General features: G+C 41.6%; 1 protein-coding gene across 6 annotated transcripts in view; it reads right to left on the reverse strand.

The window, feature by feature from the left end:
• The window catches only part of Drp2 (dystrophin related protein 2), a 50023-nt gene extending 29527 nt beyond the window's left edge, over positions 1 to 20496 (reverse strand). The window contains exons 1-3 of one of the 6 annotated variants that reach the window (XM_070040066.1): positions 20377 to 20496; positions 5523 to 5704; positions 1684 to 1847 (exon numbers count right to left, since the gene is read on the reverse strand). In XM_070040066.1, the coding sequence (XP_069896167.1) occupies positions 1684 to 1847; positions 5523 to 5639 (281 nt within the window). In that variant the 5' untranslated portion in view covers positions 5640 to 5704; positions 20377 to 20496. Of the gene's footprint in view, positions 1 to 1683; positions 1848 to 3463; positions 3538 to 5522; positions 5709 to 6791; positions 6842 to 16075; positions 16110 to 20292; positions 20346 to 20376 lie in introns of those variants that run through there. The other 5 variants (XM_070040068.1, XM_070040069.1, XM_070040067.1 and 2 more) reach the window with 5 other exon arrangements.
• Between the last annotated feature and the right edge of the window lie 2184 nt (positions 20497 to 22680).

The following is a 22680-nucleotide window of genomic DNA, read 5'->3' on the forward strand; positions in this document are numbered from 1 at the left end:
ATATTTTTCCAAATAAACACGTATGTGGAACCTTAACATATAAAATGATTTCAACAGTTGCTGCCCTAGCTGAAATGGAAGGAGGCCTGAACTCATCTCTTACCCACCGACAGAAGCTCCTGAGGTCTCTCTGGGTGAAGTACCATATTAAAGTCAACTTTTTGGCCTGTAGGTAAGTAGTTATCCCACAGTCAAATGGTTTAAAATGATATGCTGGATGTCAGTTACTTTCATTGCACACTCAGCAGTAAGACAGGAAGGGTAGGAAAGTGAGGAAAGGCATTAGGGGTGACAACTGTCTGGTTCCCCACTTGCCCTGGAAAAAATCTAAGTTACATCAAATTGCTTTTCTGGAGGTCTGCTCCCAGCCTTGTGTGAGCAGGAGAGATTGCAGTACTTGGGATGGGCAGGGTTGATGGTTGATCCTGGGTACTCCACATGAGCAAGGATGTGTACAACTGTAAGCAGCTTGAGGGATCCAAAGGATGACTAAAGTATTGGCTAGAGTTATGCAATAAGGAAAATGTATGCCATGTACTCATCTTTGTCCTCCTTCCCTGACCCCTAAATGAAACTTGATATGAAATCCAAGCAGTAGGTAGTTGGAATGTGATCAAGGCTGTGTGTAGTCCTTATCTGGCAATAACAACTATCTACCTTTGCTTTCTTCTGCCTGGGCCACTCTTTTGTGTCACAATGATCTGGAGTGGGCATTACTATCACCCAGAGAGGTTAAATGGTTTGTCTACAATCATACAGCTAAGTCACTGGCAGAATTATGATCTGAACCCAGGTTTATCTGACTCCTCATCCCACCAAAACCTACAATAGGCCAGGGGCTTTGATGGTACAGGGTGGAGAGGGAAGATGACAGGCATACACATAGGGATAGGGGAAAGCGAATAACATATAGAGATTGATTTCAGGATCTTATGGAGTTGCACTTACCTGAGCTAATCGCCCATGAGTGGGAGTAGAAGACATAAAGACATGGAAAAGCAAACACTAAGACCCATCAAGGTAAAAGACAGGAAGACAAAGAGGGGGAGTCACCATCACCCTCACTTCCTCATCAACATATTTATATTTAGAAAATGTTTTTAAATATTGCTTCAAACCTTGTGGCTACTCTATGAGCCAGTGAGGGCAGGCATCATTCCTCCACTCATTTCCCCCCATAAAATATAGAATAAGTAGAAGCTAAAATTCTAAGAAGTCAAACAACTTGCCCAAGATTTAAAATGGAGGCTCAAATATAAATTTCATGATTTTTTTTTTTTGTTGTTGATTGTGAGTCTTGAATTCTTGGCCTGGGCGTGGTCCCTGAGCTCTTCAGCTCAAGATGAGGGCTCTACCACTTGAGCCACAGCACCACTTCTGGTTTTCTGGAGGTTAATTGGAGACAAGAGTCTCATGGATATTCCTGCCTGGGCTAGCTTTGAACCATGATCCTCAGATCTCAGCCTCCTGAGTAGCTAGGATTACAGGCATGAGCCACCAGTGTCCAGCAAATTTCATGATTTCTAACTCAGAGCTCTTTCCCTAGTGCCAGGAAAAGGATGGGGAGAAGTAGGTGATGAGGCCAAGGAAAGGAGGATCCATAGACTGACAAACCACAACAGGTAAAACAGCCCGATACTGTCTCATTCCCTAAGGTATCAGTTTCTATGGGCCAAGCCTTACCGGAGATTGTGAGACTTCTTTTTTATTTCATTCCAACACAGATTCATGGCTGATGGTTCCAGAGGGGCAACGGCACCAATAGACCCGTTCAGCAGCTTTGGACTTATGCAGGGATCCCCAGCACCATCCCAAGGAGGTGCAGGGGCAGCAAGAGCAGCTCTAACCTAGACAGAAATATAGACATTCTGTGATTTCCACTGTATGCCATGACCTGTTGTGTGCCAAGCCATGGGTGGGACAAGAGTGAATAAAGGAGGATGAGCACCAGGGTTCAGAAATCCTCCTTGGTGTGTGTGTATGTGGTCTGTGTGTGTGTGTGTGTGTGTGTGTGTGTGTGTGTGTGTGTGTGTGTGTGTTTTCATGGGGAGCAATATAGAAAGTCTCCATGGCACTATTCTCTGCCAAGCCAAAGTCAGTCACATAGACATACTGCCTACTGTAATGATTACTCCAACTGTTAATTCTACCAGGACCACTACCTAGAGGGAATCCTGGAAGCTATTACATTAGGTAAGAAGCTGGTTAGATCAAGGGTGATAGCACATGCCTGCAATCCTTATGCTCAGGATGTTGAGGCAGAAGGATTGGGAGCTCTAGGCTATCCAGAACTACAAAGTAAGACCCTATCTCATAAAGAAGGAGAAGAAGAGGAGGAAGAAGAAGAGGAAGAAAGAAAGAAAAGGTGGAGAATCAGAAGCAGCAGCAGAAACAGCAGAAGGTGAGGAGGGGAAGAAAGGAAGAGGAGGAGGAGGAAGAGGAGGTGATCAGAACTGCCCAAACATGAACAACTATAGCCTTCAAACTGAGTTATAGTGGTATAGAGTTATACTTCAGGCTCTCAGAGTTTACTGAACCTTCTATAAACTAACACTGAGGAGGTGCCCCATAAAAACTCACAAAGAGGGGCTGAGAATGTGGCTTAGTGGTAGAGTGCTTGCCTAGCATGCATGAGGCCCTGGGTTCGATTTCTCAGTATCACATAAACAGAAAAAGCCAGAAGTGGTACTGTGGCTCAAGTTGTAGAGTGCTAGCCCTGAGCAAAAGAAGCTCAAGAACAGTGCCCAGACCCTGAGTTCAAACCCCATGCTTTCCAAAAACAAACAAACAAAAACACCTCAGACAGATAACAAACCAGCTCAGAGTACCTTAATGGTAGGTATCCTATGTCCCAAATGGACCTGAGTCTTAAGGCCACCTCCCTCCAATTCCCTATACCTTCCATCTTAGTAAAGGGGCACTGGTTTTGAAGGGGAACATGGTCTGAGAAAGAACTAAAGGCGCATCCCAGATCCTGATAGCCAAGAGGACAAGCCATGAAGCCTGACAATGTGTTGTCTTGGGCTTTCAGTTTCATAGTATATAACTTGGGAACTTGATAAGACCCTGTCAGAATATTTCTAGGACTAGGAACATGATAGCACAATGGCATAGTGCCTAGCATACAGGGCAGGAGTGGATGAAGGGAAGGGGAATTCATTCTGGAAATCTCAGTCTGGCTGCTCTACATCAGCCTAGGGAGACCTACATGCCAGCCTGTTTACCCACTGGCCTTCCTATGGAAATAAGCTGGTGGGGCTATAGCAACTGAGATTTCTCCAGTCTCTCCTCCTCCTAAACTGTAACTTCCTCCCTACAAAGACTCTCCAAGGCTATTTAGGAAACCAATCAACCCATTGAAACCACTGCTCACAGGCACGTCATGAAAGGAAAGGGAGGCAGCCTCCAAGCTCCAGGCACCAAGCTCAGAATTCAGGCCCTGTGCCCTGTGAGCTGACCCTACCTGTGCTGCCTGGGGAGTCCATGGCAGGATCCGGCAGCTCCATGATTAACCCTCAGCAGGAATTCGGACCCAGGGTCTTGTGAGCTGCAGTCAGGCTCAGTCCTGAGCTGCTCTGAGCAAGGCAACTAAGGGAGGCAGGCAGAGTGGAGCCAGGCCAGGAGGCGGGGGCTGTCACCCTGTTTGTTTATTGACCCCCCAGGAATCTGGAGGGGGCGGCTATGTCAGGGCCTGGCCAGTGAATCAAAGCTTTGTTCCTGGGGAATTCCGGCTCTCTCTCAACTGGGCCTGCCACACCAGGGCCAAAATGGCCCTCCTAGGCTGCCAAGGGTGACAGGAGTGAGATTGGACATTCCATGATTCTGAGCAGAGCCTGCAGAAGGTAGCTTCTGATGATTAATTTTTCCTTTCCATGAAAGACCCCCCAAAACTCATTCTGCCTCCAGGCCCACTGCTCCTCTGAGATGAGTGAAAGGATTTGGACACTTTGACAAATCTTTAATAAGCAAATTCTCCAAAGGCCTGACAAGAGGATGAGCTTGGGAACGAGCAGGATCCTCAAGTAAATCACTCAATAGGTCTCCTGGGACACCTGGGACAGTGCCATAGTATGGCAACATCAGGAAGCTGGTGCAGCAGAATCCTTCTGAATTGGATGACCCTCCATGAGTCCAGGGTCCCGAAGGTTCATCAATGACCATTGTGAAAACAAAGGAGTGCTATACCCTGCCTTTGAGAGACAGAGAGATTGGAGAAAGAAATATAACACTCAGACACCAAGCACAGAGGTAAATGGGTGATCTCTAGGATCCCTTTTTGACCTCCCTCCCTCCCTCCCTCCCTCCCTCCCTCCCTCCCTCCCTCCCTCCCTCCCTCCCTCCCTCCCTCCCTCCCTCCCTTCTTTCCTTCCTTCCTTCCTTCCTTCCTTCCTTCCTTCCTTCCTTCCTTCCTTCCTTCCTTCCTTCCTTCCTTCCTTTCTTCTTTCCCTTTCTTTTTTTGGTGGTGGTACTAAGATTTGAGCTCAGGGTCTCACATTTATTAGGCAAACTCTCTACCCCTTGAGCCATGTCCCTATCCCCGTATGGGCTTCTGCAGGGGAGGAAGATGGGACAATAAAACCTAGTAGTCTTATGCAGAGATCCAGTGCCAGAGGTGCTGGCCTGTGCTACACTAGGCTGGACTAAGGGAAGCCCTTTTCCCTAAGTCAGAAGACTAGAGGCATTGCCCCTCCTGGAAATGGCCACTCTTCTCCTTCTCTTGCCTGGGGAAAGGTTAACATTCCAGAGCTGGAACCTCACCCCTCAGTACTTTGGGAAAACACTTTGTTTTTACCAAAGAAGAGTTCTGTTCCCATCCTTATTTATCTCCCACAGAGTCTTCTGGGCTTTCCACAGTTCCACATTGTTTCCATGCTGAGGCCCACCTACAGGAATAGTTTGTGCAGCTGCCTAACCCTTTCTAGGGGTCTGAGTGGAGCCAACTAGGGTGGCAGGGTATGACTGGCCAGGAGTGGGAAGTGGTGCTAGCTCCAGGCTTCAGCATCCCTTGTGTTGAGGTAACTGAGCTTATGCCAGGCTCACAGTTTTCTGGACTAGAAATGTCTCAGAGTTAGAAAAGGCTTCCTTGTGACCTAGCCATGACCAAGCTGTCCTGGCTGTGTCTTGGGGAAAGTACCAGCAGAGAGGACTATGTACTTGAGAGGAAGAGCCAATGGCATGAGAGAGCTACCTAGAGATTATGAGATATGCCACAGGAATCCAAGGCAACTGAAGGTCGTGCTTTTTCCTAATCATGTTTGCTAGGACAGCCAGAACTTCCCCCCCCACACACACATCAGTGAGCACTTTGGATTCCCCGGATCAATGCCTTTCCTTGATCTATGACCCATCCCACATACACACAATGAGTAATAGAGATGGATTTGAGTTAGGCTCCATGCTATCTGGGAAGAATTATGTCAATACAGAGTGTTCCCAAGCTAATTTAGGAAACTTTCCTATCCCAAGTGCACACACACATCCTATGTTCTCTCTTTCTCCACCAGTCTTTCTTTTACTCTTACCTGAGGCTGGAGGACGGTGCTTCGGAGGCTGCTGCTGTGATGGAAGCGGTCAGCAGCCCGCCACTCATGACATCGTGGGAAGGTAAAAGGGCATCCCTGCATGACCATAGGTTGCATCAGAACCAGGACTCATGGGCAGGGGGTGAGGATAGGCAGTGGATTGACTATTGAGCATTAAGCACCTAGAAAAGTAACAAGGACAGGTTTAGAGTCAAAACTGTGAAAAACCTATGTGCCAATGGTATATGCCTTTAATTTTAGATAATTATTAGGAGGCTGAAACTGGGAGATTCAAAGTTTGAGGCTAGTCTGGGGAGAAAATTTGTAAGACTCTTTCTCAACCTATAGCTGGATGCAGTGGTGTGTACATATTATCCCAAGTTATGTAGGAGATTGACCTTGAAAGGATCATGATGTCAGGCTAGCCTAGGCAGAAAAATCTTTGATGATCTGTCTGCATGGTGGAAAACTAAACATAGTGGCATGCTGCCTATGATTCTAGCAATGATGCAAAGCCCAAAGTAGGCAAAGCTCATGGCTCAGTCACATGCCCAGGCAGGAAGGGAGAGTATATCACAAAGATAACCCATGACCAAAGAGACGTACCTCAGCAGTATTATACCAGCCTAACAAGCATGAAGCCTTGAGTTCAAGCCCTCAGTACTAAAAAAAAAAAAAAAAAGTGAATCCAGCATCATCCTACAAGTGCATGGACTAGTTATGTAAATAAGTCCTCAAAGCTTACTAATCTACCCAGTAGCTCTTTCCAGGTCACCATACATCAATTAGACTTTAATTATTGGTCAAGGATGTATTTATTGTTTGTTACGTTTTGTGTTAAATCTACAAAGATGAATCAACTATCTGAGATTTGTGTCAGTTAAGCTAATAATTATAATTGAATGCTCATGTGGCAAATGCCATCACTGAGGTTGGACCACAAGGGGAGGGGATGAGAAACAGCTAACTCTGAGACTGCACACAGATTTAGAGACATTGCATATGACATGAGTCTTGACAGATAAGTAGATTTTCTCACCATGTAGAGAAAGGGAGGAAGGGAGCTTGGCATACTCAGAGACTGACCCACCTGAGCAAAGGCTCATGTCATGAAAAGTCATATTTATATGGCCAGAGTTTAGGTGGCATATAGAGGAAAGAAAACATAGGGTCTGCCCCTTAGGAGTTCATATATGAGAAAACAGAAACTAATGAGCATAAAGAGTTATTTCATTAAAATAGAAGTATTAGCTGGGTAATAACTCATACCTGTAATCCTAGTTATTCAGAAGCTGTGATCTGAGGATTGTGGTTTGAAGTCAACCTGAGCATGAAAGTCTCTGAGACTCCAATTAACAAGAAAAAAGCCAGAAGTGGAGCTGTGGCTCAAATGGTAGAGTTCCAGTGCCGAGAAAAAAAGCTATAGGACAGAAGCCAGGCCCTGAGTTCAAGCCCCTGTACTCGCACAAAATAAAAAAATAGAAGAGATGGATTAAAGAGACAGATGAGGTAAAGGTAAATTCTATTTAGTTCTATTAAGAAGTTTCCCTAAAAACCAAAATGCTTAAATAGGGATACAGGTTGAGCCATTGTAACAATGAGATGTACAAGACACTATGTTGAAAACAAACTTTACAACTTGTGGGGGGTAGGGAGGGTAGAGTTGGGGTGGTGGGGTGGGAGGGGATGGTAGGGGAAAAACAAAGGAGGAAGTAACAATGCTCGATAGGAAATGTTCTCATTACCTTACTCGTGTAACTGTAACCTCTCTGTACACTATTTTTACAATAAAAAATATTTAAAAAAAAGAAGTTTCCCTAGAGGAAATGTACTTGAGATAAGTCGCAAAAGGGAAGTGGGGTTGCCATGAGACAGAAGACATAAAGCAGAACCAAAGCATTCCAAACAGCACAAACAGAAAATGCATGGTGTGCTCAGGGTGATCAGAGAACAAAGTGGGTGTCTTTTGAGGCATAGCAGAAGATAAGGCTGGCAAAATAGGCTGTGGTCAGATTGGTCCATTCCTTGACTGACAACCCAAGAGTTCTAGCCTTTATGTTTTAGAAAGATGCATCGCACTAAAAAAATGACACATTGAATTGAATCCCCTTTGTACAAATACTTAAGGAGAATAAAATTTAAAAAAATTAAAAATAATTTAAAGCAAGAGACCTCTGCCTGCCACGAAGAAGCTGATGAAATAGGCAGTTGCAAGGATGGAGCAGGCAGCTCAGTGCTGAAACATGCTGGACAGGTAAAAATCAAGGAGGCTCAGTGATCAATTGGATGTGAAGGTGAGGGACAAGAAAGAGTTCAAGTTTCTAATTTGGGAACTGTTTGGAAAATGTTGCCAACAGCAAGAGCAGGAATAGGAGAAGGAACAAATTTGGTATGGTAATGGGTGGAGAATAGGGTTACATAATAAGCTATGCTGGAGACATAGTCAGTTTTAGATATCAGGAGTTCTTAGAGAAGGAAAGAAAGATACCAACAAAAGTCGTAAAGGTATAAAAACAATTGATGAGCCAGGAGTACCAGTGGCTCATACCTATAGTTCTAGCAACTTAGGAAGCTGAGATCTGAGGATCATGGTTTGAAGCCAGCCTAGGCAAGAAAGTCCATGACACTCTTATCTCTAATAAATTACTCAGAAAAAGCTGGAAGTGGCACTGTGGCTCAAGTTGTAGATCACTAGCCTTGAGCACAGAAAGGCTCATGGATACTGGCCAAGCCCCGAGTTCAAGCCCTAGCACTTGCAAAATATATTTTTTTTTGTGGGTCGTGGGGCTTGAACTCTGGGCTTGGGAGCTATCCCTGCACTCTTCAGCTCAAGGCGAGCGCTCTACCACTTGAGCCACAGCACCACTTCCCGTTTTCTAGTGGTTTATTAGAGATAAGAGTCTCACGGACTTTTCTGCCTGGGCTGGCTTTGAACTGTGATCCTCAGATCTCAGCCTCCTCAGTAGCTAGGATTACATGCGGGAGCCACCAGCGTCCAGCAAAAATAATTTTTTTTAAGGCAAGTGCTCTACCGTTTGAGCCACAGTGCCACTTCCTGCTTTATTTCTTTTTGCTTATGTGGTGCTGAGGAATCGAACCCAGGGCCTCATGCATGCAAGGCAAGTGCTCTACCACTGAGCCACTTTCCCAGCCCACAAAAATAATTTTTTAAAAATAAAATAAAATAAATTGATGGTTTAATGAATATATACAAACATCATGAAGATGATGCTTACAAATGATAAAGCGATCTCTTTTAATGCCTAGCAAAAATATAGCCTTATCCTAAGGACAGAAACTAGTACTCTTTGACACTTGATGCTAATGATCTAATAGCCATGTTTAGACTCTGTTCCAGTAGTTCCAAACATTTCAGGTATAAGTGTCCCCCCCTCTCTCCTCTCTCTCTCTCTCTCTCTCTCTCTCTCTCTCTCTCTCTCTCTCTCTCTCTCTCTCTCTCTGTGTGTGTGTGTGTGTGTGTGTGTGTGTGTGTGTGTGTGTGTGTGTGTGTGTCTTGAGCCCAGGGTCTGGGCACTGCCCCTTATATTTTTCTTCTCACAGCTGGTCTATTATCACTTGAGCCACACCTTCAGTTCATGCTTTTTGGTGATTAATTGGTGATAAGTCTCATGGATTTACCTGCTCAGACTGGCTTTAAACCTTGATCCTCAGATTTCTGCCTCCTGAGTAGCTAAAATTACAGATGTGAGCCATTGGTACTGGGCTATAAAGGCCTTTTCTTAAAATTAAAAAGAAAAATCTCACTTCACCCACTCACTCCTACAATAGTAAGCTGTACTTTTAGAGTACAGCCAGAGTGAGAACATCACTCACACATTTAGAACTGAGGTCTCCTCTTGTCAACTACTTTTCCCTTTGCCTCAAGGGTCTACAAGCTAAAAATTGGGGACTATTACAGGTTATGAGGGTCCAAGAGTTTGAGTTCTGAAAGATACTTCGATAAAGTCAAAATCCCTAGAGATTACAGAGTTACATAGCTCCACATGCCCACAGAGTTCTCCAAAGAATGGCTGAAATGGTAGCAGCTCTGTAATTAGACACAAGTGTAAAAAATGTTGGTAACACAGATTGTGTGTGTGTGTGTGTGTGTGTGTGTGTGTGTGTGTGTGTGTGTGTGTGTGTGTGTGTGTGTGCCCATCCTCAGGGCCACTGTTCCTGGGGTCTTTTTTTCCTCAAGGCTAGTGCTCTACCACTTGAGCCGTAGCTCTACTTCTGGCTTTTTTGGTACTTAATTGGAGATGATGATCTCACAGACTTTCCTGCTTGAGCATGTTCAAACTTTGATCCTCATATCTCAGCTTCTTGAGTAACTAGGATTATAGGCCTGAGCCACCAGCACCTGGATGAGCACTCAGTTTTTTAAGTTTTCTTATGAATGTGTTATGGACACAAAGTATACACAGGGCTTGCTTTCAGATTTTATTTTTTATTCATTTATTTTTAAGTAGTTGTGCAAAAGGGTTACAAGTCCATGAGTACAATGCATCTTGATCAGTGTTACTCTTTCCATTGTTCTACCCCATTTCTCCTCTCCTATCCCTACCCTCGTTATGTTGTTCTATTTTTATGTATATTGAATGACATAATGACTGCATTTGCTCATCCATACTCCCTCCTTTTGTGTGTCCCTCCATTGTCTTCTCCTCCAAACATGTTGCCACTGTTACTCATTTTTTAAGCAGTCCCTTAGTTGTTCAGAGGAATTACACCTTTGGACTCCTCCCTAAGTATACATACTAACCTTTAGTCAGTTTGTGTGTATATGCATAAAACCCTGTATACATTATCATGTATATGCTTGTAGTTTAGATCTAGCTTCCACATATGAGAGAAAATATGCACCATTTGTCCTTTTGAGTCTGGCTTATTTCACTTAACATAGTTGTTTTCTAGGCCCATACCTTTCCCTGAAAATGTAATAATATTCTTTATTGTAATAGATGAGTAAAATTTCACTGAATATTGAGCCACTCATCTGTAGTAGAGTATCTGGGCTGTTTCCATTACTTAGCTATCACAACTACTATGGCAAAGAACATGGATGTGCAAGTGGGTTTTTTCTGTTTGTTTGTTTTTACTGTATCTGGATTTACATTATTCTGGGTAGATTCCTATCAGGTTTTGTTTGGCACAAATATTTTCATTTTTGTTGATTGTTCATGTAATGTGTGTTCTTATTTTTTTAAGAAAAAATTTTGTGTTGCTGGAGATGGGAACCCAGGGCCTCATGCATGCTAGATCTCAAATAAGACATATCTTTTTACAAAAATTAGCAAGGCACTGGTGGCTCACGCCTATAATTTTAGCTACTCAGGAGGCTGAGATCTGAGGATTTCAGTTTGAAGCCATCCTGGGCAGAAAAGTCTGTGAGACTTTTATCTCCATTTAACCACCAAAAAGCCAGAAATGAAACTATGGATCAAGTGGTAGAGTTCTAGCCTTGAGAGAGGCAAAAAAGAAAATTCAAGGACAGCACTCAAGCCCTGAATTTGAACTGCAAGATTAGCACAAAAATTTTTATTTGTAGTGCTGTACCACCTAGTTATATTTCAAGTCCTTAAAGTATGTTTTTCATAGGACAGGATGTGGTGGTACATGCCTGTAGTCCCAGCTACTTGGGAGGTAGTGATAGAAGGACTGCAGTTTGTAGCACCCCTGGGCAAAAGTTAACAAGACTCTTTTAAAAACAAGCTAGAAATGGTGATGCACATCTGTGGCCCTAGATACTTGAGAGGTAGCCATAGCAAGAACAGTGTCTGATGTGAACCTGGGCAAAAGCACAAGACACTATCTGAAAAATGACTAAAGCAAAAAAACCCTGGAGGCATGACTGAAGTGGTAGAGTGCCTTCCTAGCCAATGCAAGGCCATGATTTCAATCCTCAGTATCACCAAAACAAGACAGAGAAAGACAGAGACAGAGACAGAGAGACAGACAGACAGACAGACAGACAGACACACACACACACACACACACACACACAGAGAGAGAGAGAGAGAGAGAGAGAGAGAGAGAGAGAGAGAGAGAGAGAAAGAGAGAAAATTAACCCATGATGTCACCACTCAGAAAACCATTACTAACTGCTGTGAAGGTATAGCCGTTTTATGTAAAAAAATATAATAGGGAAGAACAGTGAAAAAAATGTAATCTTTAAATAGAATTGTCATCAGCGGCCATTATTTTGTAACTTGCTACTTTCATTTGCCATGATATGATGGCCATTTTAGAGTGTCATTGAGTACTCCTCTAAAACATAATCACAGCTGCATATGGCACTGTAGATGGAGCAATGGGCTCTGGCATTAAACAGGCCTAAAGTTAAATCTACATTATTCAATGTATTAAGCATAAGGTTTGAAATGATTTAACCTCTCTGAGACTCAGTGTCCTCATCTGCAAAATAGAGGTAATAATGATAATATGTTCACAGAATTGTTCTACTGATTAAAATTAATCTTGTATTTAAACAATAGCACAGTGTCAGTCAGTAGTATATGTTAGTGTACCTGCTACAACTTTAAATGCTAGTTATAATCACTGTTGTATAGTATTCCACTTAATGGATATACTATATTTTAAGAATTAGATATTTTAATAGTTCTTGTGACTTAAAAGTCAAAGTATAATCTGCTGCATATTTGTGATTCTTTGCTTAGAATGATTTCCTAGAAAAGGGAATTCCTAAATTAAAGTTACAGAACCAATTTCAGTATTATGATATCTACTTCTAAATGGACCAGAAAAAAATGTATTGTATCACTTTCTACTACCACCAGCAGTGTATGAGTGCCAATATCTCAGTACACTTGCCAATGGTATGTATTCCTATTTTATTTGCCAACTTTGTGACTGAAAATGACATCTTGAGGATTATTTTGAATTTCTTTAATTACTAGAAAGATTTAACTCACCCCACCACATTTTACTAACCAGTTGGAGTTCCTCTTTTATGAACTACCTCTTTTTGTCCTATTCTGAAAGACAATTTCTCTATAGATAATCCTCCTTCCTTTTTATTTCTCAACTACCAAGATGCCAGGTTAAAAATGAGATAAAAACAGGAGTCAGAGAAATCCTAACTTCAGATCCTAACACAGGCAGGCAGAAAAGGATAAACACTTTTGGTTCCAGGGTCACTATTGTCAGTTTTCACACTTTGGTCCTATCATTACCTCAAGCAATTTCACCTCCATAGGCCTTCATTTGCTAATCTGTCAAATATTAATGATTAAGGGGTGTGGGTGCCAGATGTCAAAACACTATTACTCCCTCTCATGTGTTTGTAATCTGCTGGGCTATTGTTCATGATCCTTAGAACATTGTGACAAGGTTCTTAAAGCCACAATTATCATCCCAATTTTAGATAAAGATGCAGAGCTGTAAGTGAAACTGGGCTTCCTGCTTCCTCTGCTTCCTCCCTGTTCCTTACGTGTACATACTGAACTCTCTAGGCTTCTTTTATATTTGCAGAGACCCTAAGGAAAAAGAGATGATTCAGACTTTACTTTCAAATGATAACATATAGAAATTTAATTTAAGGGAGAAATGATTCATACTCTATGTGGGACCCAGAATTCATGCTATAAGAAGTCAAAGAGGAGTAAATGTTTACTCCTAGTTGGAGGAACTAGGTTGGATTTATGGTAGAGATATGTTTGAGCTAACATAAGAGAGATTTGACACTTGTTACAGGGAAAATGCTTTTTAGAAATAAGGGAAATAACCCTTAGGAATGCTGCTAGATACACATCTGTGGCTTTTAGAAATACAAAGTACTAGAGGAGCTGGCTTAGTGGTAGAGCGCTTGCCTTGCATGCATGAGGCCCTATACAGAAAATTACTAAAGGGTTTGGGGCAGGCTCAAGTGGTAGAGTAATTACTTAGCAATCAGAAAGTCCTTATTTCAAAGCCCAGTACCTCCAAAAATTGAAAAATAGAACTAACTTTTTATGTGTCTGTGTGGCACATCATATATATATATATATATATATATATATATATACATATATATATATATATATATATATATACATACATACATTTGTTATATTTATCGATAAATATGTTTGGGCACATATACATTGTATTGGTTATTGAATCCAGGGCTTCATGTGTGCTAGGCTGTGCCACTGAGCTATATCCTCAGCCTTTTTTATTTTGGAATAGTGTCTTGCTAAGTTCCCTAGGTTGGCCTTGAATTTGGGATCTGCATGACACTATGCCTAGCTAAAATATAGTTTTAAATTAAAAGGCAACATGAAAAAAATCTAGTCTATATTTGTTTTTTAATATTTGTATACAAATGAAGATGTATGCTTGTATTTGCAATAAAATACCTTTTAGAAGTATATAAAATAACCTGTTACAACTATAAAAAAGGAACTGAATAGTACATTAATGAAGAGAGGAAAGAGGGAATGCAGTCATAAAATTCAATGTATTTTCTACAAAATTAAGAAAATTGAGGATAGGAATGGGGTTGGGAGGATTGGGGGGAGAATGATGAAAGGGGTGACATTGATCAAAATTCATTGACTTTACTACTTTGTTGGGAAGCAACTTTTTAATATAACTACATGAAAATAAGAATAAGTTTTTTAAAAAAAATGTAAGGTCTCTTTTCCGTTTGGGGTCTCCCCCCAAAAGATAAGCAATGCATTTATAGGGTGGGGAAGGTGGCTCAGTGGTAGAGTGCTTGCCTTGTATGCATGAGGTCCTGGGTTCGATTCCTCAGCACCACATAAGCAGAAAAAGACAGAAGTAGTGCTGTGTTCAAGTGGTAGAGCACTAGCCTTGAGCTGAGGGACAGTGCCCAGGCCCAGAGTTCAGGCTCCCTGACTGGCCAAAACAAACAAACAAACAAACCCAAAACTGCATAAAGCATATATGTGAAGTATATTGGATTAAAATAAAGCAAGTCTCTGTACACTCACAGACAAGGTTGACAAATAGAATTATCCACCTCATAAAAGCCCTGTGTCTCCAATAGGAAAAACAAAGCACTTTTGGGAGGGAAGTACTAGGGCTTGAACTCAGGGCTTGAGCACTATTCCCTAGTTTTTTACTAGAGGCTTTTGCTCTACCACTTGAGCCACAGCTCCACCTCTGGCTTTTTTGATGGTTAATTGGAGATAAGAGTCTTTTAGACTTTCCTTCCAGGGCTAGCTTTGAACTGATATCTTCATATCTTAGCCTTCTAAATAGCTAGGATTACAGGCTTGAGACACCGATAAATGGCAGAATATGAGGTTAGTTTGTTTTTTAAAGTGAATATCTTTTTATACTGTTAATTTTTTTGTAGGTTGTGGGGCCTGAACTCTGGGCCTGGGTGCTGTCCCTCAGCTCTTCAGCTCAAGGGTAGTGCTCTACTACTTGAGCCATAGCACCACTTCTGGCTTTTTTTCTGCTTATGTGGTGCTGAGGAATCAAACCCAGGGCCTCATGCATGCAAGGCAAGCACTCTACCACTGAGCCACCTTCCCAGCCCCTACTGCTAAAAGTTTAAACCCTGTGAAAAAGCTACTTCTTCCCCATTTCCTTTAAAATGCAAAGGAGGTCTTCAGTATGGTAGTTCAGACCTACCATGTTTCAGCTCTATGTATATTAGGCAGTCTACATGCATTAACTTGTTTCATTATCCCAAGAGGCCTAAAAAGTCCTTTTGCTAGCTACAAGGTTCAATGAAAATGGGAGGCACAGAAACCATGGCTAACTTCTTTGTACCATTATACTGTGAATATGCTGAAGAGACCGTGTTTTGCCCCTGTTAACTCTAACCCAGCCTCCGAGGCACTGCAGCCACTGACCTTCTAGCAAATGGAGAACTTTGGCTGTGCACACAAACTCAGTCATTGCACTACCAGGCAAACACACAGTAGTTAGGAGCAAAGCACTTAGATGACCTTTCCAGTGCATCAGAGAAGTAAAATTCTGGCCAACTCACTTAATTCGAGCCCTGATCTTGACCAGTGCCTAGAGATCAATAAATATTTTTACTTTGTGTGCTAGTACTGAGGCTTTAACTCAGGGCCTCATGTTCTTGCTTAGCTTTATTCACTCAAGGTTGTCATTCTACTATTTGAGCCATAGCTCCACTTTCAGCTTGTTGGTGCTTAATTAGAAATAAGAGACTCATGGATTTTTCTGCTTAGACTTTGAACCGTGATCTTCAGATCTCAGCCTCCTGATTTGTTAGGACTAGAGGCATAAGCCACCCAGCACCCAGAAATAACAAAAAACAAAATTCTGGTGCCAGTCCTGGGGCTTGAACTCAGCCTGGGCACTGTCCCTGAGCTTCTTTTACTCAAGGCTAGCACTCTTCCACCTGAGCCACAGCACCAATTCCAGGTTTTTCTGCGTATGTGGTACTGAGGTACCCAGGGCTTCATGCATGCAAGGCAAGCACTCTACCACTAAGTCACATTCCCAGCCCATGCAATAACTAATTTTGAATGAACATTTTCCTCCTAAAAACTGGATATTAGAAACCTTCACTACAGAAAAAGACTTCCAGAAGTGACAAGAATACTCACTGCAGTATTGTTTACAAAAGCACAAATCTTCGAGCAGCTCCAGTGTCCACCAAGAGGGGACTGGTCAATGGACCATATCTGAGAAGCAGTGTCGCATGGTCATTAAGGGCACAGATGCAGAGCCAGGATGCTCATGCTTACATCTGCTTCTTCCACTTATAGCACAGATCTGGAAAGCTCTTTAGCCTTGCTGTGCACCAGCTCTGATGTCTATAAAACAGGATAACAAAAAGACATGCTTAGCAGGGCACTGGTGGCTCACACCTGTCATCCTAGCTACTCAGAAGGCTGAGATCTGAAGATCACAGTTCAAAGCCAGCCCCGGGAAAGAAAGTCTATGATACTCTTATCTCCAATTAACAACCAGAAAACCAGAAGTGATGCTGTGGCTCAAGTGTTACAGTGCTCACCTCAAGCTGAACAGTTCAGTGACAGTGCCAGGCCAAGAGTTCAAGCCCCACAACCAACCAAAACAACAACAACATCAAAAGATATGCTCCATGGTCTTGTGGCAAGCATTCCTAGTTTCTAGCATTTAATGAGTATTCAAATATCATCTAGGACTGTAGGCACTCATACAGTGGAACGTTATATAGCTGCTAAAAAGAAAGTGGCCGGCCTATATGCACTGATTTAGCAAATGTCAAAAATACATGTATATACATACATACATACATACATACATACATACATACATACATACATACATACATACATATATACATATTAGGTAACCCAGAACAAATGTTAGAATACAATTTCTAGTAGAAATCCTATATTGAAAGAATATTTTTAAAAATCTGTGTGTATACATGCAGAAAAAGAAAGCCTGGATAGATACCAAGCAAACATTAATTTTACAGACTGAGGGGATATTCTCTCTCTCTCTCTCTCTCTCTCTCTCTCTCTCTCACTCTCTCTCTCTCTCTCTCTCTCTCTCAATTTAATTTTTAAGTTTTGGTATTGGACTTGGGGCTTGAACTCAGGGTCTGGATGTTATCCATGAACTTTTTTACTCAGGGCTAGTGTTTTGCCACTTGAGCCACAGCACCACTTTTGGCTTCCTAGTAGTTAATTGGAGATAAGAGTCTCATGGGCTTTTCTGCCTGGGTTGTCTTCAAATCACGATCCTCAGATCTCAACCTCCTAAGTAACTAGGATTACAGATGTGAGTCACCGGTGCCAAGTTTGGTATTCTCTATTTTACTTCTAAATGTCCATCAGTACCAGAGTGGGTAAATGAATTGTGGTATGTTCAAAAGTAAATCAGTGAAAACTGAGTGAATTAGAGTCCCATGTTACCATATGGTTACATTTTTATAAATATAATGTTATATAGAAAAAAACTAGTTGTAGAAAAATATATAATACACCACTGATGTAAACTTTTAAAGGATATGAAGCAGCAGCATATGTTGTGGAAAGGCATAAGGATATGTTGTAAAGTATGAATAAATGCATGGCAATAATGAATACCACAATCAGGAGGGTGGTTACTTCATAGGGAGGGAGTGTTGATTATCGAGGGTAGACAGAGGCTGGCAACTCTATTACTGATCTTTCTTTCTTCACTGGAGATTAGGAACTCTGATTTTTCTCTGTTATTCTTTATGCCCTTTTAAATGTAAAAAATATTTCATGATGTTCTCAAAATGTAACAAATCCCATGATAAAATGAAAGCTCATCATTTTAAAATATAACAAGGTACTAAAAGAAAGGCCTTGAATACAAATATTGTACTGAAGATTAAAGGATTATTCATTCAATCTGCCTCATTGTCCTTGGTCTATTTTCATAGGAGGTAACTTGCTGGAGAACCAGGGCTTGGATGAACTCAGCTGGGAATTCAGAGACAATTTCCGAAACTTGCCCATGATGGGAAGAACAATCTAATTTACCAATTGGGTTTTCATGTTGAAAAATGTATCATTGATAGCTATGTGGCTGGCTCATGCCTATAATCCTAGCTACTCAGGGGGCTGAGATCTGAGAATTATGATTCAAAACCAGCCAGGGCAGGAGAGACAATGAGACTCTTAACTAAAACTACATACCCAAAAAAGCTGGAAGTGGAGCTGAGGCTTAATTTAGTGAGCACTAGCCTTGAGCAAGAAATTGTATCAGGCCCTGAGTTCGAGCCCCAGAACTTGCACACACACACAAGAAAAGCATCATCAGGGTAGATTTATTTAAATTTTTTTCATGTGACTATTTTCCCCAGATTTATTGTTATCTGACTGATTCTTTAGTAGAAATTCCCCAAACTATGTCTACAAGATGCTAAAATGTTTTCCATACAGAAAAATGTTCTCTGGTCAAATGAGTTTTCTATATACTAGGTTGAACAAAATTACTTGGATTAATTCACATTAGTTTTTTATGGGGCTTTTTATATGGTTTGTTTACATTGTCACTGTCCAAGAGGAACATTATTTATTTCCACAAAATTATTGGACCACAGACGTCTTCCTTCCCCTTCCTCTCCCCCTCCCTTCTTCCTCCCCCCCCCCCCCACAGCAACACTTAAAACAGAACCTATTAACATTCTCCCAGAATAGTGTTCTGTAGAACAGTGCTTTGGTAAATGCTGTTCTAGAAGGATTTACTTGCTATTTTAGATGCCAGTGTGTTTCAAATCCTTTCCAAGGGAGGAATATAGTTTCATGGCATAATTTCCACTGGCTGAGGTTTCTCTGAGTATTCCCAGTAAGTTTATAAGGCTATGTCCTTAGGCTTCATTAAAAAATCTATTCTAGCTGGCCTTGTAGCAGATCCAACACCAGAAACCACTGAGCATCTGTGTTATGAGGGCTGCTTCCCATATGTGCTCTCTGCAGCTGGCTATTGAGCTTTTGCTAAGTTTGCTGCTTCAAACCACACTCTCTTTCTATAGACCATAGCAAAGTGAAGGGCTTTCCAGGCAGGAGCTCAGAGCTACATCATTAGGGCAGGTGTCTGGAGAAACAAATCGTCCCATGTCCCTTCTTCCCACAGCAGTAGTTAAGCAGGAAGCAGGACTCTAACACAGAGGCCTGTCTACTCAGGGGAGGAAGAGCTCCATCTTCTTTCAGGGACAGGACATTTACTTCAACTTCAAGCATTTCCTTTTGCAGGACTGGGGCTGGATAGGTTTCTTAGAAGACTCTAAGAGTCTTTGGAACGACCTCTCCCCCTCCCCCACCTTTACAGGGTAAAAAATCTCCTAATCTAAAGTGTGTAGTTTCCACAGGGCCTTTTGTAAAGACAATTTACTTGAAGGCCTTTAATCTGGAAACAAGAATTCTTTTGAAAGAATCATTTACTAAGGTGAAGTAGACTTTTTAAATGTCTTTGTTCTTTTAAACCATCAAAAAGAAAATGGTGGAGAAATATGTTCTCTACATGATAGAGTGCACCATACCCTCAGCAAATGTTAATATCTCTCCTCCTCTGCCCCTCCTAAACCCACCTTAGCCCTCCCACCTGCTTAGATCCATCAGGCCTTTCTATCCACATGCTGAAGGAAGAACCTCAACTACCCCCACTGTCCCAGGCCCACTCACCAGACTGGGGCATACAACTTGAGGATGGGAAAGGTAGAGAAAGCAGAGAGTAATGAGGTGTTGGACTCCAAGGGAAGTGAGCCCTCTTTCAAACCATTCCAAGCTAGATTATCAAGAGTGAAAAGATGATTCCTGGTTACAGGGTGTAGCGGAGAATACAAGTGGGAAAATGCATCAGGGATCATGAAGGGAGCCAGCAAATGAAGCAGAGATGAGATGAGCCTTTCAGCCCCAGGATCTTAGGGCAGAGCCCAGTATACTCCAGAAGAGAATGTGTCCTGTCTGGTAGCTGGATAGGTATTTATCTAGCATATCTGTTGGGAGGTCCTGTGTTTCTCTCCTTCCTTCCTAGCCAATGCTTTTCACACACCTTCCCTTCCCACTAACCAGGAAATCTATTTGCCCTTGGATAAAAAAGTCTGGCATTAAGCACCTAAAATCAATAAAATTCCTCTTATCTTGAAGCAACAAATCATGGTCTTATTTATTTTTCAATCCATTACTCAAATTCGCTTGAATTCTTATTCCTGGGCATCCTTTTTCCCCTTTTTTCTTCATGAATCCAAGCAGTGAGTACTTCATTATGAGCATTTTTTAATGCAAGTTTTCCCCCAAAGGCTCATATGCAAGCAGACAGGCAGACAGGCACGCGGACACGCACCCTCACACGGTACCTCAGGAGCTTCTCCTCCTTCAGTCATCTCCCTTCTGCCAGCTGAACAAGGGCGAGGCTAGAAAATAATTTCTCTGTGGCCTACCTTCTGATTCCGGCAGGTCTGAGAAGCAGGCGGTAGCTGGAAGCTGGGAGGCAGGGGCTGCTTCTGTGAATCAGCAAAGAAGTCACTGAGACAGGGATGCCGACAGCTGCTGTGTGCACACTCTCCCTCCGTCTCTCCCACCTCCCTGCCCTCCTTCTCCTCCTCCTCCTCCTCCTCCTCTTCCTCCTCCCCTCCTGAAGCTGCTCTGTGTTGCTATGCAATCATCACCGGGACTAACAGCATCATTCCGACCTCGGGCAAAGATACCCTTGACTGAGCAAATGCAGAAAGAGCAAAGACAGTTTTATAAAACTACCAGAGCCGATGCTGCTCTCAGAGATTTCAATTCATTAGAAGCATAGAAGGGAATCTGAAGCCTGGGAAGGAGGGAGAGAGAGAGAGAGACAGACAGACAGAGACAGAGACAGAGACAGAGAGACAGAGAGAGACAGAGACAGAGAGACCGAGAGAGGGAGAGGGAGAGAGAATTTGTTACTGGAGAGGAAGACAAAAGAGTCCCAAGGATCAATATAGGCTGCTGAGCTGAGTGTGGGGCCTGAGCCCCAACTTCCACAAATCTAGCACAGAGTTCAAGGCAACTTGAAAGCCAGAGCTGTCAGGGGTCCCTCAGTAGACAGTCCAGGATTCAGTACAGTCCAGGATTCAGTTTCTGTGCTGAAAAATGAAACATTGTACTCTTCAGCTGCCATTGTCAAGGGTACTCAAGGTACAATCACGGACCTAGAGCAGGCTGCCAGTGACTTCTGAGTCCTGTAACTTTTAATCTTTACACAGAGGGAAAAAATTCATAATAAGTAGAGGAAAGAAAAGGGCCTTGAATGACTTGAGGGTATATGTGTGTGTGTGTGTGTGTGTGTGTGTGTGTGTGTGTGTGTGTGTGTGTGTGTGTGTGTGTGTCCCTCACTGATTTACCCTGCTTTTATCCAGACCAGTCCTTACTATCCTTATTGTCACCTTTGCATACACATTTGAACCCCATGAGATAAGCCAAGCTCAGAAAGACAAATATAATTTTCATCTATGTGAGGACTTTTCAGCTAACAGAAACAATAATAACAGGATATGATTGTAAAAGAGAAACTCTTTTGAGTGGAGAAGAAAAGAAGAGGGTAAGGCATTAAAAATAGTATACTAAAACCTTCTAAAACTGTTAAAAATTGGGAGGAAGAGGGTAACAAAATAATAATATAGATGAGGTGAACTTGATCAAATATATTATCTGTATGTATGTAAATATCCTGATGAAACCTTTTTTTAAAATTAATTTGTGCTAATAAAGGATTTTAAAAAGAGCTTTGACCTCCAAATACCCTGAGAGACCTGGGAGAAGCCATGATCAAGATGAAAATCTTATATTCCTTTACTGAGTGCCCAATATACAGCAGATTACTTGATCCATATGTGTTGATATATGTTGATATACAGATCAACTAAAACTTGAAACAAGGATAAGCATTCTTCTCTACTCCCTCCATTTCAGAGAACAGAGTATGTATGAGAGAAAATATCTGATGATCCACTGAAAACTCTATGCTCTGCCAGTACTGCAGCTTAGGACAGAAAAAGCTTCCTGGTCCTGAGAATCTAGGACTAGTGTTTATAAAGTTCCAAAATTACTAAGGCTTATTTTGGGTTCAAGTTTTTTTCTTTTATGATTTTTAATTGAAAAAGGTATTCTTAATTTTTTAAATGATTTATTGAAAAGGAGACTCTATTGCTACCGTACAATATCATTCTCTTTGTTAAAAATTAGAAAATAACATTAACATAAAACAGTAACAAATGATCTTACATTTCATATCTTACATACATAGAAAATGATTTTACATTCATAGTGGAATTCAGGCAGCTCTAAATGAAATGTTTATTTTTAATTGGAAAATACAATTGCACATAATATATTTATAGAGTACAACATGACATTTTGATATCTGCATATATTTTAGAAAGTGTCAGTCCAGATAATTAACATATCATTATCTCACCAATTTGTTATTTTTACATGGTCAGAATATTCAAAATCTATTCTTGTTGTGTTTTTGAAATATATAATACATTACTGTTAACTGGGGTCACATGGTTCAATATTATCATTACTGAAGTTTTCGTTATAACTATTATTGTGAAACTTCCACAGGAAATAACTAGTACATATGTGAGTGTGTTTTCTTTGATATGAAATCTTAAAACCTTAAGCTGCTGGTTTCAATAATGGGTAGAAATAAATCTTGATCTCCTCTTCAAAACAAGCAAAATGGAACTGGGCATGGTGGTATACTCCTG

This window comes from Dipodomys merriami, unplaced genomic scaffold (assembly GCF_024711535.1).
Source record: "Dipodomys merriami isolate MVZ:Mamm:240054 unplaced genomic scaffold, mDipMer1.0.p SCAF_3, whole genome shotgun sequence".
In the NCBI taxonomy this organism is placed as follows: Eukaryota; Metazoa; Chordata; class Mammalia; order Rodentia; family Heteromyidae; genus Dipodomys; species Dipodomys merriami.